The 17,118-nt window shown below is 45.8% G+C and overlaps 1 protein-coding gene across 1 annotated transcript in view; it reads right to left on the reverse strand.

Moving 5' to 3' along the window:
- Positions 1-17,118, reverse strand: part of GABRG1 (gamma-aminobutyric acid type A receptor gamma1 subunit) — a 154,144-nt gene that overhangs the window by 122,556 nt on the left and 14,470 nt on the right. Inside the window, 1 exon segment of the mRNA XM_030192633.1 lies at positions 16,857-16,924. Within this exon segment, the coding sequence (XP_030048493.1) occupies positions 16,857-16,924 (68 nt within the window).

The following is a 17,118-nucleotide window of genomic DNA, read 5'->3' on the forward strand; positions in this document are numbered from 1 at the left end:
TCTCTTAATTCTACTCTTTCTTTTACTGATTTCTACAAATTTGGGATTTCATGGACTGATCATTTGGCTTTATCATGGAAATTATCTTTAAGTTTGCTTCCCAACTCATTTGATAAAGAAATATTTTTAGATAAATATTAGCGCTATTGACCTTAACCAGCTCCCTCCTTTCTTCTCTTCTTTTCCCATAGACTTTCTTTCTTCTTCTCTGGAGGAACAAACCACTATTTGGAATCAGGTATTAGGCTATACACTTGATAAGATTGTTCCTTTGAATCACAAGACTCAACCACTTTACGATTTGAAACTTTGGTTTCATCAGGGACTTACATAGTAACATAGTAGATGATGGCAGAAAAAGACCTGCACGGTCCATCCAGTCTGCCCAACAAGATAAACTCATATGTGCTACTTTTTGTGTATACCCTACCTTGATTTGTACCTGTCCTCTTCAGGGCACAGACCCTATAAGTCTGCCCAGCACTATCCCCGCCTCCTACCACCGGCTCTGGCACAGACCGTATAAGTCTGCCCAGCACTATCCCCGCCTCCCCTCCCACCACCGGCTCTGGCACAGACCATATAAGTCTACCCAGCACTATCCCCGCCTCCCAACCACCGGCTCTGCCACCCAATCTTGGCTAAGCTCCTGAGGATCCATTCCTTCTGAACAGGATTAAAATACTGAAAAAGCAACTGCAGTACCTAGTGCACCTATGGAAGACACATCATACCTCTCTGAGATCTCAAAGTCATGCTCTTCAAAAATTCTACAATAGCCAGATATTCTTGGCTAAGAAAGATTACTTCTCAAACGCTATTCAAAATGCTGAAAAATCCAACACATGAGTTGTACTCTATTATTTCTGAACTTCTTTACAGATCTATTTCTGCCAACTGCTATTCTTCTGTATCTCCAGATTGTTTAGCAGATTCTTTTTTTGTTACAATTGCACAAATCTGTTCTCCTGCTCAAATATCTATTAAGCCTTTGATCTCACAGGCCTGGTCTGAATTTACAACTTTAAAAGGGTTTGTTCTTTTAGACTATTTGCCTTAACCCTGCATTGCCAACTAGTAAGATTGCTGATCTACAGGTTGAACTCCACAGGGGGACTGCAGTGCCATCCAGTGAAACTTTGCCTAACTAGCTTCTGACACAAAAAATGTGTCATGCAAGCATCTCAGTGGTGTGTGGGAGAGGAAAACATAATCCCCATCAACCAAAGAGAGGGCAAAAGTGCAAGAGGTCAAACACATACATAACAGTACTTAAAAGATCACCTCATTGCCATACCAAAGCTACCCCCAGCACCCACAGACCACCCTTGGGAACTATAGGACTGGTGAATGCCAGATCAGCTGCAAAGAAATCCTTGGTGATCCGTGATGCCATAAATGAACTGCATCTCGACATCCTAGGAATAAGTGAAACCTGGCTAGATGAAAGTGGGGGTTTACACTGGCTGAATTATGCCCAACAGGTTTCAACATCCAACATAAACCAAAACCAGGAAGACTGGTGGAGGGGTAGCAGTCTTGATTCAGGATACAATCAAACTGCACAGAATATCCATGCCCCAGCTACATGAATCAGAATCTCTTTTAATCCAACTTGAAGAGGAGAAACCAATCTGGCTGCTCATGGTATACCGAGCACCTTGTAACAACACATTATCTGTGCAAGAACTCATACACCTGATTACTCAAGTGACCCTGAATTACCCTAGGCTGGTGATCATGGGAGACTTCAATCTACATATCAAAACCCCAGACATAGGAGCCGGCTCTGTGGGTGCTTGAGCACCTCCAATATTGAGAAAATTCCATGCATATGTCCAAGGAGGAGTTATTGCGACTGGGCTTAGCACCCCAAATAATTTTGAAAAGTTGGCTCCCATGACCCCAGATACCACCATAGCTGCCTTTCTGGACACAATGACAGCACTAGGATTTACACAGGTGATCAATTCTCCAACCCATGAAAAGGGTCACATACTAGACCTGGTATTCTACAAAGGGGTGGACATCCCAGAATTCTGGGATAACAGTATTGAAATAACACCCCTATCATGGTCAGACCATTTTCTAATTAAATTCTCCCTAAGTGACCAGCTGAAACAAATGGCACTCCCAGAGTTTGGAAGGAGATCAGAGACAAAAAAAAGCTGACCGCTGAGAATTTCCTAGAAGCCTTGGGCTATCCACATGTGGATGAAAAGACAACAGTGTCCGAACAAGTTGACGTCTGGAATACACACTTAGCCAAGACCTCAAAGAAAACAGCACCACTAAAAAAAGTCTTATGACCCACTCACAAATGCTCACCTTGGTTTTCAACAGAACTTCGGATCCTTAAACACGAAGGACGAAAACTGGAAAGGAGATGGCATAAATCTCCCCTGGATGAAGACAGGCTAAACAGTGTGCAGACAAATTCTCCAGTGACTAATATTGATTATCAAGAACTTGCAGTGTGGTTCCCTGATGAAGACAGTGAAACAGGACCGTTGGAATTAACGCGCAAGCTGGAGAGCATTGTAAACAGACAAGTGACGGGTTCGAGTGAAATGTTTAACCCAGAAACTTTTGAATCTATTACATATAAGCAAAAATGAGTAGCAAATAATCTAGAAAATAACAAAAAAATAGAACAATATCGTAACAGAAGAATTATTGTCAATTCAGGGGTTTTTCTGTCAATGATGACTTTTTCTGTATGCCATCCCGAGAATCAAACAGGAGGCAGCAGTATTTGAGACTTTTCCCATGTTTAAGCGCAGACACAGCTTGACTGCTTTATGATTTTTTTTTTTGAGTATACCAATATTTTGTAAGCAGCCTTTTGATCAGTGAGAGGTTTTGTAAACTGTAGGAAGCACATGGCATAGTACTGCCAAGCCTTAACAGCCACCAAAAAAAACAGTATTTCTCGCAATGCACTGCACAGGCTGCCAATTCAACCAAGCAATGGTTCAGTATAGTAAACAGCTTACTGCAACCCCAACAGAACCAGCCTGACCAGTCTAAACTGAACTGCAATGTTTTTGCTGCACACTTTGCCAACAAAATTAAAAGTCTCCACCAGGATTTACAGGCAATCCCACCTAGTCCCCAACTAGTCAACCAGGGATGCAAGAACTCGCCCCCTCCTGACAGAGACAGATGGGACACTTTTAACCTAATGACAGCCTTGACAAAATCCTGAGAGACCTTCGACCAACGACCTGCTCCCTCAACCCCTGCCCATCAAAGATAGTGCAGCAGGCAAGTATGGGCCTCACAGAAGGCGTCACAAAAATTGTGAACACCTCTCTTTCTAATGGGCAACTACCAACAGCATTAAAAAGGGCAGTGGTTCGCCCTCTGCTAAAGAAAAACAACTTTGACCAGGACAAACTTGAAAATTACCGGCCAGTATCCAACATCTTGTTTCTAGGGGAACTCATAGAACAAACAGTCTGTGTTCAACTTAATGATTGGCTAGAAGAAAGAAACTGGCTAGATCCATGTCAATCTGGATTCAGACCCGGTTATGGAACAGAAACGGTCCTTGTATCCCTACTAGATGATCTTCACAGAAACCGAGACAAGGGATTCGCCTCAGTGTTAGTACTGCTAGATTTCTTAGCAGCTTTTGACTCTGTGGATCATGGTATCATTCTACAACAACTGATAGAAACAGGTATTAGTGGAACAGTACTTGCCTGGTTCAGATCCTATCTATTAGACAAGCAATAATCCATAATATTTGGCAACAACTCATCACCACCATGGACACTGATCTGCGGGGTACCACAAGGATCGATACTGTCACCTACTCTGTTTAATATCTACCTCAAGTCACTAGCTGAGCTGATTCGGTCAATGGACACTCAGTTCTACATCTATGTGGATGATGTGCAGCTACTCATACCCACGGAATCTGACTTACCTACAGCCTTGAATAAACTGATTACCTGTCTAACATCAGTTCAGGTTTGGGCTAAACACAACAAACTTTGCCTGAACTCAAGTAAAACTGAGCTTCTCTGGGTCCCTAACACATGGATACATACCTGAAATCAGAATCCCTTTTGGGAAGTGCGAACTGCAGTTCAAATCACAAGTCAGAAACTTTGGAATAGTTAGATTCAACACTTATCTGATTCCCCAAATCCAAGCAACCTTCAAGAGCTGCTTCTACTATTTGTGACAGCTACGCTACCTCTCTCTTTACATCGAGAAGGTAAACCTTATCCCAGTTGTGCATGCCATGATAACATCAAGACTGGATTACTGCAATGCACTATACAATGGTCTGACTACAAAGGGCCTGCATCAGCTTCAGTTGATTCAGAATGCAGCAGAAAGACTCATAAAAGGTTGCAAGCTGCGTGACCACATCACACCATTTTTGCAAAACCTTCAATGGCTACCAGTACAATACAGGGCTAAATTTAAAAATTTATGTCTGATCTTCAAGGCTACGCTTAACACAAGACTATCTCTACTTCAGGAAGCAGGTGAAAGCTTGGCCCTTCAACCAGGCCTTTAATGGAAGAAGTAACTAACTTGTTAGTCTCACTCACATACCCAAGGAGTGACTTGGGCTGCACATACTGCAGCAGGACACGTTTATCCACTCCTACCCTAGCTGAGATAATATTTAACCATCTCTCTGACCTCATGTGCAACTTTCTTTAAATCAGTCACCTTACTTTCTAACTCTTCTTACTCTCTTCCCTATCTGTATGTTACATCTTTGCTTTATCCTTCACTATCAATTAAAATGTTCTATTACGTATTGTGTTGACATTGTAAGTAGTATACCATGCCATACTTTGTATTGTTATTTGAATATTTTTACTGCTGTAATTGCCTATTGCTCATGTGTGTTCTATTCCTACTGTACACCGCCTTGAGTGAATTCCTTCAAAAAGGCGGTAAATAAATCCTAATAAATAAAAAATACATGAATAAACATAGTAAATGTCATGAGACAAAAAGCTGAATGACCCATCCAGTCTGCCCAACAATGTGGAAAGAGTTGAATCTGGCACTCTGCCATCAAAGCTCACTACGGTTATGAGGTCATTTAAGATTTGCTTTAACTGGATTCCATCATTTTTCTACATAGTGTTCTTCTGTGTTTATCTCACACACTCTCAAATTCTGTCACTGTTCTTGTTATCACAACCTCTTGTGGGACAGTTCCAGGCATCCACAATGCTTTCTGTTAAAAAATATTTCCTACAAGAATTAGTAAAGGCTAAATTCAAAAGATCAATGAATGATATATATATTTTCTATCATTGAATAAAGTTTATAAGTGCAACTAAAAATCCTTTTGAGCACAAGCACAACAAAATCCTGAAAGCTATGTAGAGAGGTAAAATACCTACCTATTCTAAACTAGATAAATCAGGTTTAACAGAGTATATCGCCTAATTAGTAACAACTCATCTCAGTTGCCCCAAAGGAGCTCATTCAATAGTCCAAGCAGCTTTTATAAGTTTTTGTATTAGGATATGTTTTTAATTTTATAGATACTCTTGTTCCTGAGGACAGCAAAGAAACACAGACTGTGTAGAGTGAGGACTGAGAATGCTTACATATTTATGGTGGTGGCTAGACACTACAAAATACTGTAATTCGCGTTCTGGGAAATGTTCATCATGGAGACCATGTTACACCACTTTTTATTAATTTTCACTGGATCCTTGTCAAATTTTGCACTGACTTCAAGGTTTTACTCATAGCAAATAGAACATATATCAAATTAATACCTAGTTATCTTGCTGCCCGAGCTTCTCCTTATGTTCCAAATAGACCCCAGAGAGACAAAACTAATTTGTCTCCTTCAGATATTAGAGGGGCATCCTCCAAACTTCCAGCTTGTACAGCCTCCGGTTCACAGACGCCGAGCTCTCCGAGGCAAATGAGGGCAAGCTTAACTCCTGATTTTACATGGAACAAAGACACCACTTTTAGCAGAAAGTTGAGATCATGCGTAAGGACATGGAATCATCTGAAAAGGAAAGGGTTCCGACATAATAGGGTCTGCAGATCTGGTAGCCAACAGAAACACCGTCTTATTTCCCTGTCTGTATTTTTTTTAACAAGTAGCCTTATTCCTTTAAAAAGAGAATAAAGTTAACCAGGTCAAATTTTTTCTTAAACTTTGAAATCAGGAAGCTGCAGGGGAGCCCATGGAATACACCCAGGGTGTACAAGCAAGAAGGGTAGAGAGATGGGGATCAGCACCCCCCAGGCAAGGCCTCACTCAGTGGCACTAAGAAATGTGACTGAGGGCTGCATAGCTGAGATCCATGCTCAACCAGGTATGGTCCAAGACCATGAACCTGGGAGTGGCTGAAGATAGAGAAAAATACTGTACTGTTTCAGGGAGCACCCCAGCTTATATTGATGATGTCACTGGAAAAATTCAGTTTTCTTTACCTCCACCTACTGGTATGAAGGGATAACAGCAGAGTCAATGTGAGTAGGGATAGATCACAGGTTTCCAGCACAGGAAAAAAAGAAGCACTAGAGGTAAAAGGTTGATAATAATTTAATAAAATCCATTAGGTATGTCAATATCCATCAACAGACATAAAACAACAATAGAACAAAAACTGTGTATGTCCGACTGCCGTATAAAGTCCACTAGAGAATACAACAGTCCTAAGCATGGACCCAACATAGATGTGTGTTTTGGCATGAATGCCAGTTTCAGGGGTCAATGTGTCTAAATATCACAAATAGAATACAAACAATTAATACATAAATAAATATCACAAAGTAAAATACATCCACAAATGAAATAAATAAATAATTGAATGTATAAATACAAGGTGAATAATTTAACACTTAAAAAACTATAAAGTGGACAAAATAAAGCCCCCAAAAGATTTATCACAATATACTCATATTATAAGCTCATCTGCATCGTGAAAGAATGTGGTAAAAGCAGTTTGCTTAGCAGGGTTTAAAAAAGGTTTGAATAAGTTTCCTAAAAAAAAAAAGATGGCTTATGGATAAGCAGCATAAAATCTGGTTCTCTCTTTTGGGATCTTGCAAGGTAACATGTGACCTGGATTGGCCACTGTTGGAAACAGGATACTGGGCTTGATGGGCCATCTGTCCCAGTATGGCAACGCTTCTGTTCTTATGCACTTGCCTTTATAAAATAGCCTCAAAGTAGGCACCTTAAAAGACACTTTAACAAGGTGCCCCCTTGGAGTGGAGGAGTAGCCTAGTGGTTAGTGCAGTGAACTTATCTGGGCAAGTCACTTAACTCTCCATTGCCCCTGGTACAAAAATAAGTAAAAAACAAAAAAGGAGGTGCAAACCCTCACGGAACCGTGGGATGTAAAACAAAAAGTGAGGAGAATCGGTGAGAATACCAACACTTGTATATTTATTTAAAAATAAAAATTAATAATTAAAAATTGGCAATATTTCACAATTAGCAGACAGCTCTTCGGAGAGGAGCATTTACAAGCCCGTTTTGCCTTTTATTATATATTTTAAATATACCCTTTTGAAGAGAGGAGATCTAAGTGGATCGTGTTTTGACAGTTCCCTTGGAGTATACATTCCGAGTTACATCTACCAAGGTTGTAAAGACCCCTGAGGCAGGCCTTTTGGCCGAAACACGGCCGTGTCGGGTCATTTTAATGTACATTGCCAATTTTTAATTATTAATTTTTATTTTTAAATAAATATACAAGTGTTGGTATTCTCACCGATTCTCCTCACTTTTTGTTTTACAAAAATAAGTAAACCACTTTGAATGTAGTTGCAAAAACCTCAGAAAGGCAGTATATCAAGTCCCATTTCCCTAAAAAGAATTACCTCCTTACTTATCAAATGCTCCTTCATACACATAATGGGCTCAATTTTCTAAAAGATCTGACCGAGGTCTAACTGTCTCAGTGATTCTTTTCTCCACATCCATGTGTTTTGGGGCCTTCCAGCCTGTATGATGCTGTGCAGGCCCCCTTCAAGGAGCTCAAATATCTTTTTCTTAGGATAAACTTTTCATTATTTCATTGGAGGCAATCTAGTGGGCAGTTGTGGGCTTGGATAAGTTCCCTTTCTATGTAGTTCTCTCAAATACTGAGCAAGTAAAAGAATTAAAGCATAGAATCAACAATTATATAATACACAGTTGTCTAAGAACAATGCTAAATTACTATCTATAGAGTCTATGATGATAGAAGCTAAGACTAATGCAACCCCGTTCATCAAAGATGACATGGTTATTCATGTTAAACTGGAAAACCTATAGAATACTATTAGGTGGAGGAAAATTAATTAGTTTTTATTTATTTATGCAGTTTTGTATCCCACTGTAATCCAAAAACAAGTTTCAGTTTAAAGTGGCTTACAAATTTCATTCTGCTTTACAGTTGCAGTATTGGTTTACATTTTACAGTTTGGTTTAGAAATGTTTAAGAAATATCCAGGGTTTATTTTAAACCCGTTTTGAAGAAAGAGTAATCAGCAGGATATTTCCATGATTTCCTCTGACAACCTGATCTTGTTGGTATTTCTAGAGAGCGCTGGTGTGTGGTGAATATCACCAGCAATATGGCTATTACTGTCATACTGCTTCTTGATAGAGATAAAGCTCAAACTTCTGCAGTTGTAATCTCAGGTCTGTCAGAAAGGCTCTCTATAGGGTTTTTGGGAGCAGACCGAGTGGATCCATCTACATTTGTTATGGCATCTTCAGCCAAACCATATGGTACTAACTGCTTCCTCTCCCTCTGGTTGTCAACAAGCTGCAACTGCCCCAGCCTCGACTCTTCTTTTCCATGGGCTAAATTATATTTTAAATATGAGGGAAGGCGATTGCCATCAGGAATGCTCACTAGAATGCACACTGAGCAAAATGATTCATTAGGCTCAATGCAGGTAAGAGGCAACCTCTACTTGAAAGAGATGAGTCTTTTATTCATCTTTGAGAAAACCACAGTGAGTTGAAGGACATGAAGGTACATAACATGATGGTATGCTTGCCAGCACAGCCTAGCTTGCAGCCATTGTGTGTACTTTTTTCAGTTGTTAGTGCCAACATCCAAGTTTCATTTTGGTCAAGGTAGAGTCCATCCTGCTGGAATAGGCTCCCCATTTCCTGAAACGTTCCTCAGTTTCTAAGGAATCTAAAACCCTCTTCCATGCACCATTATCTTATTCACATTTCGGGACACCACAGCTCAGTCTGTCTCTGGGGCAATGCATGAAAACTAGGAACATTTCCAAGAATGCTGCCATGGATGTTCACGCTTTTATATAGTCTTCTACCTAGAAGCCTTCTGTTTTAGAAAGTGCTTTATCACTGTCCCTTTTGTCATTGGTAGCACATTTTCATTACAAGAAGTTTACATCTAATTTCAGATCAGTTCATATAAAAATGTGCTACTTTATTCAAACAAAACAAAAGGTAAAATTATGTATAATCATACCTGATAATTTTCTTTCCATTAATCATAGCTGATCAATCCATAGACTGGTGGGTTGTGTCCATCTACCAGCAGGTGGAGATAGAGAGCAAACTTTTGCCTCCCTATATGTGGTCATGTGCTGCCGGAAACTCCTCAGTATGTCGATATCAAAGCTCCATCCGCAGGACTCAGCACTTAGAGAATTACACCCACGAAGGGACACTCTGCCCAGCTCACCACCGCCGAAACGGGGGAGGGGAATTAACCCAGCTCATCCCCACACAAGTGGGGGAGGGGAATCCGTCCAGCTCATCCCCGCGGAGCGGGGGAGGGACACCACACCCGCCGATGCGGGGGGATCTGGCTTATCCTGCAACCGCAACCGCGGGAGGAGCTGACTGACCCTAACACCGCCGAAGCGGGAGGGGTACAAAGCTGCCCTACAGCCGCACGAAGCGGGAGGGAGTGCCGGCAGAATTTATGTCTCAATCCAGCCCCGTAAAACGGAGGGGAGAGGAATGCAGCAGCTCACTGTAACACAAACTCGTCTCAACTCTTGAAGAATCCAAGTGAAAGAACTTGAACACGAAGTCTTTCTGAAATAACTGAAGACTAAACTTGAACCTGAAATGCAACCAGAATAAAAACAGAACAGATATCTGGGAGGGGCTATGGATTGATCAGCTATGATTAATGGAAAGAAAATTATCAGGTATGATTATACATAATTTTACCTTCCATATCATCAAGCTGATCAATCCATAGACTGGTGGGATGTACCGAAGCAGTACTCACCCAGGGCGGGACATTGAAATCCCTGACCTCAACACTGAAGCTCCAAACCGGGCCTCCGCCCGTGCAGCCACAGTCAAACGGTAATGCTTGGAGAATGTATGAGCCGAAGCCCAAGTTGCCGCCTTGCATATCTCTTCCAAGGAGACGGATCCGGCCTCTGCCATCGAGGCCGCCTGAGCTCTCGTGGAGTGAGCCTTCAGCTGGATAGGCGGCACCTTCCCCGCGGCCACATAAGCCGCTGCAATGGCTTCCTTGACCCATCTTGCCACTGTAGGCTTAGCAGCCTGCAGACCCTTACGAGGACCTGCAAACAGGACAAACAGATGATCCGATTTCCGGAAATCATTGGTCACTTCCAAGTATCTGAAGATGACTCGTCTCACATCCAGATATTTAAGAGCAGAGTACTCCTCTGGGTAGTCCTCCCTACGAAAGGAAGGGAGACAGAGCTGCTGATTCACATGGAAGCGAGAAACAATCTTGGGCAGGAAGGAAGGCACTGTGCGAATAGTCACTCCTGCCTCAGTGAACTGCAGAAAAGGCTCACGACATGAGAGCGCCTGGAGCTCGGAAACTCTTCTGGCTGAAGTGATAGCCACCAAAAAGACTGCTTTCAACGTCAGGTCTTTCAGAGATGCCCTCGACAAGGGTTCAAAAGGCGGCTTCTGCAATGCTCTTAGCACCAGGTTGAGATTCCACGCAGGCACCACTGAGTGCAGAGGAGGGCGCAGGTGATTAACTCCCTTGAGAAAGCGCACCACATCTGGCTGCGAAGCCAGGGAAGCACCCTTCAGGCGGCCCCTGAAGCAAGCCAGAGCCGCTACCTGGGCTTTAAGGGAACTGAGCGACAGGCCTTTCTCCAGACCTTCTTGCAGGAACGCCAACACTGAAGAAATTGGAGCAGTGAAGGGAGAAAGTGAGCCTGCTTCACACCATGCTGCAAAGATACGCCAAACCCTGGCGTAAGCAGTAGAAGTAGAGCGTTTCCTCGCTCTCAGCATAGTGGCGATGACCTTGTCTGAGAAGCCCTTCTTCCTCAGACGCTGCCGCTCAATAGCCAGGCCGTAAGACCAAAGGGAGAGGGATCCTCCATCACCACGGGACCCTGATGTAACCGGCCCTGCTCCACTGACAGCCGCAGAGGATCGTCGACTGAGAGCCTGATCAAGTCCGCATACCAGGGACGTCTGGGCCAATCCGGACCCACCAGGATTACCCTGCCGGGATGCTTTGCCACCCGGTCTAGCACCCTGCCCAACATGGGCCAGGGCGGGAACACATAGAGGAGCTCTTGTGTCGGCCACTGTTGGAGAAGAGCATCTACTCCCAGGGATCGAGGGTCCCGTCCTCTGCTGAAAAAACGCGGCACTTGGCAATTGGCCGATGACGCCATCAGATCTAGGCTCGGCTGGCCCCAGCGCTTCGTGATGTCCAAGAACGCCTGAGCAGATAGTTGCCACTCTCCGGGCTCCAAGGTATGGCGACTGAGAAAGTCCGCCTTGACATTCATGACTCCGGCAATGTGGGCCGCTGAAAGCTGCTCCAGGTTCGCTTCCGCCCACTGGCAAAGACTCATAGCCTCCTTGGCTAGAGGGGCGCTCTTGGTACCTCCCTGGCGGTTGATATAGGCCACAGCCGTGGCATTGTCCGACAGGACCCGTACAGGCTACAACACCAGTACCGGGATGAACTCCAATAACACCAACCGAATGGCTCTGAGTTCCAGGAGGTTGATAGACCACTTGCCTCTGCAGGAGACTAGAGCCCCTGCGCTGTCCTTCCCAAGCAGTGGGCTCCCCAGCCCATCAAAGAGGCGTCTGTCGTGACGACAATCTACTCCGGGGTCACCAGAGGCAATCCTGCAGACAACTTGTCTGTCTGCGTCCACCAGCTCAGCGCCTTGCGCACTGCTGGGTCCACGGGAAGGCGCACAGCATAATCCTCCGACATCGGAGTCCAGCGCAGCAGCAGAGATAGCTGTAGTGGTCTCATATGAGCCCTGGCCCAGGGCACTACTTCCATCGTGGCCAACATAGAGCCCAACAGCTGCACGTAGTCCCAAGCCCGAATAGGAGAGGCTACTAGGAACTAGTCCACCTGAGCCTGAAGCTTGACAATCCGATTGTCTGGCAGGAACACTCTGCCCACTTGGGTGTCGAATCGAACTCCCAGATACTCCAGGGACTGAGTCGGGCGCAGCTGGCTCTTCTTCCAGTTGATGATCCATCCCAGGGAGCTCACAAGAGCAACTACCCGGTCCATAGCTCTGCCGCACTCTGCATAAGAGGGGGCTCGGATCAACCAGTCGTCCAGATAAGGATGGACTTGTACTCCTTCCTTTAGCAGGAAGGCCGCTATGACCCCCATTACTTTGGAAAAGGTCCGCGGAGCAGTAGCCAACCCGAAAGGGAGGGCTCTGAACTGGAAGTGTCGTCTCAGGACTGTAAAACGCAGAAAGCGTTGGAGAGGAGGCCAGATGGGAATATGCAGGTACGCTTCCTTGATGTCCAAGGAAGCCAAGAACTCTCCTGCCTTCACTGCCGCTATAACAGAGCGGAGAGTCTCCATGCGAAAGTGCCTCACTTTCCAGGCCCGATTGACCCCTTTGAGGTCGAGGATAGGCCGGACAGAACCTCCTTTCTTTGAAACCACAAAGTAAATGGAGTAACGTCCCTTGCCAATCTGATTTTTTGGCACCGGAACGACCGCACCCAGGCGGATCAGGTTGTCCAAGGTCTGCTGCACTGCCACAGCTTGACCGGAGACTTGCAGGGAGAGAGTACAAACCCGTCTCTTAAGGGTTGGCAGAACTCTAGCTTGTAGCCGTCTCTGATGACTTCCAGCACCCACGCGTCTGAGGTTATAGTGGTCCACTCGCCCAGAAACGAGGACAGCCGTCCTCCAATCTGCACTGGGGCGTGGACCAAGGCCCCTTCATTGGGTACGAGACCCTGGGGGAGGACCGGAGGGAGCACCTCCGGGACGGCGGTCTCTGCGAAAGGAATGCTGCTTGGGGGAGAAATTCCTCTTGAAGGAAGAGGGGGCAGAGGAACCCGACTTGCCCGGGCGGTACCGACGGGCTTCCAGCAACCGTCCTCTGGAGGTACCGGGACGAGTACTAGCCCGAGCCCTGACCTCTGGAAATTTCTTGCCCTTAGACGTGCCGAGATCGGTCACGATTTTGTCCAGCTCGACCCCAAAGAGCAGCTTGCCTTTAAAAGGCAATCTAGCCAGGCGGGATTTAGAGGCGTGGTCAGCAGACCAATGTTTCAGCCAAAGCCACCGCCGCGCAGAGACTGTCTGAGCCATGCCTTTAGCTGAGGCTCTCAAGACATCATACAGCAAGTCTGCCAAATAGGCTAAGCCCGATTCCAGGGCCGGCCAATCAGCCCTCAAGGAAAGATCCGAGGGGGAAGCCCGCTGCACCATAGTCAGGCATGCCCTGGCCACATAGGAGCCGCAAACTGAGGCCTGCAAACTTAAAGCAGCTGCCTCAAAGGACGACCTTAAGGCCGCCTCCAATCTTCTGTCTTGGGCGTCCTTTAGGGCCGTGCCACCTTCCACCGGCAACGCCGTTTTCTTAGTCACCGCAGTGATTAAAGAATCCACGGTAGGCCACAGATAGGCCTCACGTTCACTCACAGCCAAAGGATAGAGGCGGGACATAGCCCTAGCCACTTTAAGGCTCGTTTCCGGGACATCCCATTGAGCCGCAATTAAGGTGTGCATGGCATCATGCACGTGGAAGGATCTAGGCGGGCGCTTCGTCCCCAGCATAATGGCAGAGCCAACAGGGGCTGAGGGAGAGACGTCCTCCGGAGAGGAAATCTTCAAAGTGTCCATGGCCTGTAAAAACAGGTTGGGCAAATCCTCTGGGCTAAAAAGCCGCGCTGCAGAGGGGTCATCCGCTCCATCCGAGCGGGGATCTATCTCCTCCAAGGAATCCGCAAAGGACCGTTGGGAGACCTCAGACACGCTGCCCTCATCTACATCGGAGGAGACAAAGTCCTCCAAGGCCTGGAAATCAACCCGAGGGCGTTTACCTCTGGGAACCTCAACCTCTTTATCAGAAGAGGGAGCAGGGGCAGCGTTTTGTATGAGGAAAGCCTGATGCAGCAGCAAAACAAACTCGGGGGAGAAACCCCCCAGACTGTGCACTTCCGCAGCCTGGGCAACAGCCCTAGACGCACTCTCAACCGGCGCTCGCAATAGCGGGGGAGAGACATGCTGCGCATCCAAAATGGCGTCCGGCGCGAAACTCCGCGAAGGAGCCGCGCGGGAAGAACGGCGCTTAACTTTAGCCGCTTGTGCCGTCGCCCAAATTAAGGGCGTTCATGGCATTAATGTCTCCAACCTCAAGGGCGGCCCACGAAGAAGCCGTCTGAGCCGCGTGGCCGGCCATGATGGCGGAGGCGAGGAGCGGGGGATGGGCGTTTATGGCGGGAAAAAACCGCCACGCCGGAGGAACGACCGGGACATTCATCGGTCACTAAACTGTCACCCATCAAGGGCGAATCAGGTTGTAAAACCCCCGCATCCCCTCTAGAAGCGCTCCAGCGATCCGGGGAGCGACCCTTTGCGCCCTCGCCCTCCGACGCCATATGCCACGAGGAGATAAATCGGGGAACCCCCTGCCCGCTATAAAAAGGTAAAATTACCTGCTTGCCGCTCCGAGCTGTAACGAACTGGTGTCCCAGTGAGTAGCTGCAATGAACGTTTAAAGAAACGTCGAATTAAACGCCTTTAAAGACGTTTAAAATTTTTTTTTTTTTTTTTTTTTTTAAACGGAGCCAGCGGGAGGGGGGAGAAAAGGAGGGACCTGGCACCACCAGGTTTGCACTTGCTCAAAAGAGCCCTCAACCCCAGGCCTCAACAAAACCTAAGGATTAGGCTTGGAGGCCTAGCCAGAGCTGCTGCTGTGTGTGACCACCACCTGCTGAGATAGAGAACATACTGAGGAGTTTCCGGCAGCACATGACCACATATAGGGAGGCAAAAGTTTGCTCTCTATCTCCACCTGCTGGTAGATGGACACAACCCACCAGTCTATGGATTGATCAGCTTGATGATATGGAATATGCACATATAAAAAAATCAATAGAATGGAATAAAATTATTTCAAAACACAATGCCTCTAAACAAGGCTTTGACAAATTTTCACAAAATCTAGGACCCAGCCCAAAAACTTGGGTGCCAGCAGCAGGCACCTCTCTTGCTTCTCCCTCCCCTTCCTTCCAACATTGTCCCCAGTGAAGTTGGGAGGAAAGGGAATCTCATTCCAAATCAGCAATAGCTCTTTTAGAAACTGGCTTACTAAGGGCTCTTTTCCTATTTTGTGTCTGTTGGCAAAGAAACTTTAGTAAATAAGTTTCTTACAGTACTCCAGCAAATCACTGGCAAAAGTCTGTAGTCTCCCTTTCCAACCTATGCTGTCAGCTGTGTGACAGCACCCTCTAGATAGGTGAAAAAAAGAATCAATTGCCTTTGTTTCACGGGTCACCAAAACCTGCGTCTTTGAAGTCTCTTTCTAGCTCACAAACACATGCACCCCCTCCCCATAGACTTCACCCAGTTTCTCTCTCACTTGTATATACCTGACCCCTAACCTTCACCCAGAATGTTATTTGCTCATACCCGCCCCCATCCTTCACCCAGTCTCTCTCAACCCTCCAGCCTTCAGACTCCCTCATCTCCTCCAACCTTTTGCTCGCTCGCACATACCCACCCCTTAGCCTTTACCCAATCTCTCTCTCTCAACCCCACCCCCCAGCCTTCACCCACACACACTCTCAACCCCACCCAGCCTTCACCCAGTCACTCTGTTTCTCAACCCCTCCCCAGCCTTCACTCACTCTCTTGCTCAATCCCCTCAGCCTTCACCCACTGTCTCTCAAACCCTGACCCTCAACCTTCATCCACTCTCTCTAAACCCCCTCACCCTTCATCCACTCTCTCTCAACCCCCTTATCTTTCATCCACTATCTCTCTCAAACCCTTTCAGCCTTCACCCACTCTCTCTCAACCCCCCAGTCTTTATCCACTCTTTTGTCAAACCCCCTAGCCTTCACCCACTCTCTCTATCCACCCCCACAGCCTTCATTCACTCTCTCTCAACCCTCCCCCTTAGCCTTCACCCACTCTCTCTCAAACCTCGCCCCTCAGCCTTCACCCACTCTCTCTCTCAACCCCCCCACCTCAGCCTTCACTTATTTCTCTCTCTCTCTCAAACCTCCACCTCTCAGCCTTCACCCACATTCTCTCTCTCTTTCTGTGCTACCTTCCCCTCACATTGCAAGCTGCCTTTGCAGAGGAAACAGCATGCTTCCTAGCATCCGCTGCAATTCAGCTCTCATGTAAACTTTAGCCATGTTGTACATGAAGTTCAGGTCGAGCTCGTAGTTTCAAGTCCTTCAAGACTCTCGAGCTTCAAGCACCACGTAGCCCAAGCTTACACAGAAAGCCGAATCATGGTGCAGAAGCATATCAGATGCCAGGTAAAGTTACAAATAAAATTTAAAAAAAAACACTAAAATTCAGAGGTGCATTAAATCCCAGGTGCCAGTGTGCAATTTCTAGGTCCCAGGCAACCAGGATTTGTCGAGTTCTGCTCTAAGCTTCATAACTTACCATGTTAATAGGATCCACTGGACCAATGCTGTTAACATATATATTAGTTTCAATTATTGTGGGTCTCACTGTAATAAGAAAAAGAAGGAAAGAGAAAAAAATACTAAGATTATTGGTATGTAAAAAAAGATCTATGAAATAATTAAACATAATGAGATGGTAGGTATCCTAAGAAAAGACTACTTAACCCATCCAGGTTGTTCCTCTTGCATTAATTTAGCTAAGAGTATCTCTCAAATGTCAAGAGCACACGTAGCCTATA

This window comes from Microcaecilia unicolor, chromosome 2 (assembly GCF_901765095.1).
Source record: "Microcaecilia unicolor chromosome 2, aMicUni1.1, whole genome shotgun sequence".
Lineage (NCBI taxonomy): Eukaryota > Metazoa > Chordata > Amphibia > Gymnophiona > Siphonopidae > Microcaecilia > Microcaecilia unicolor.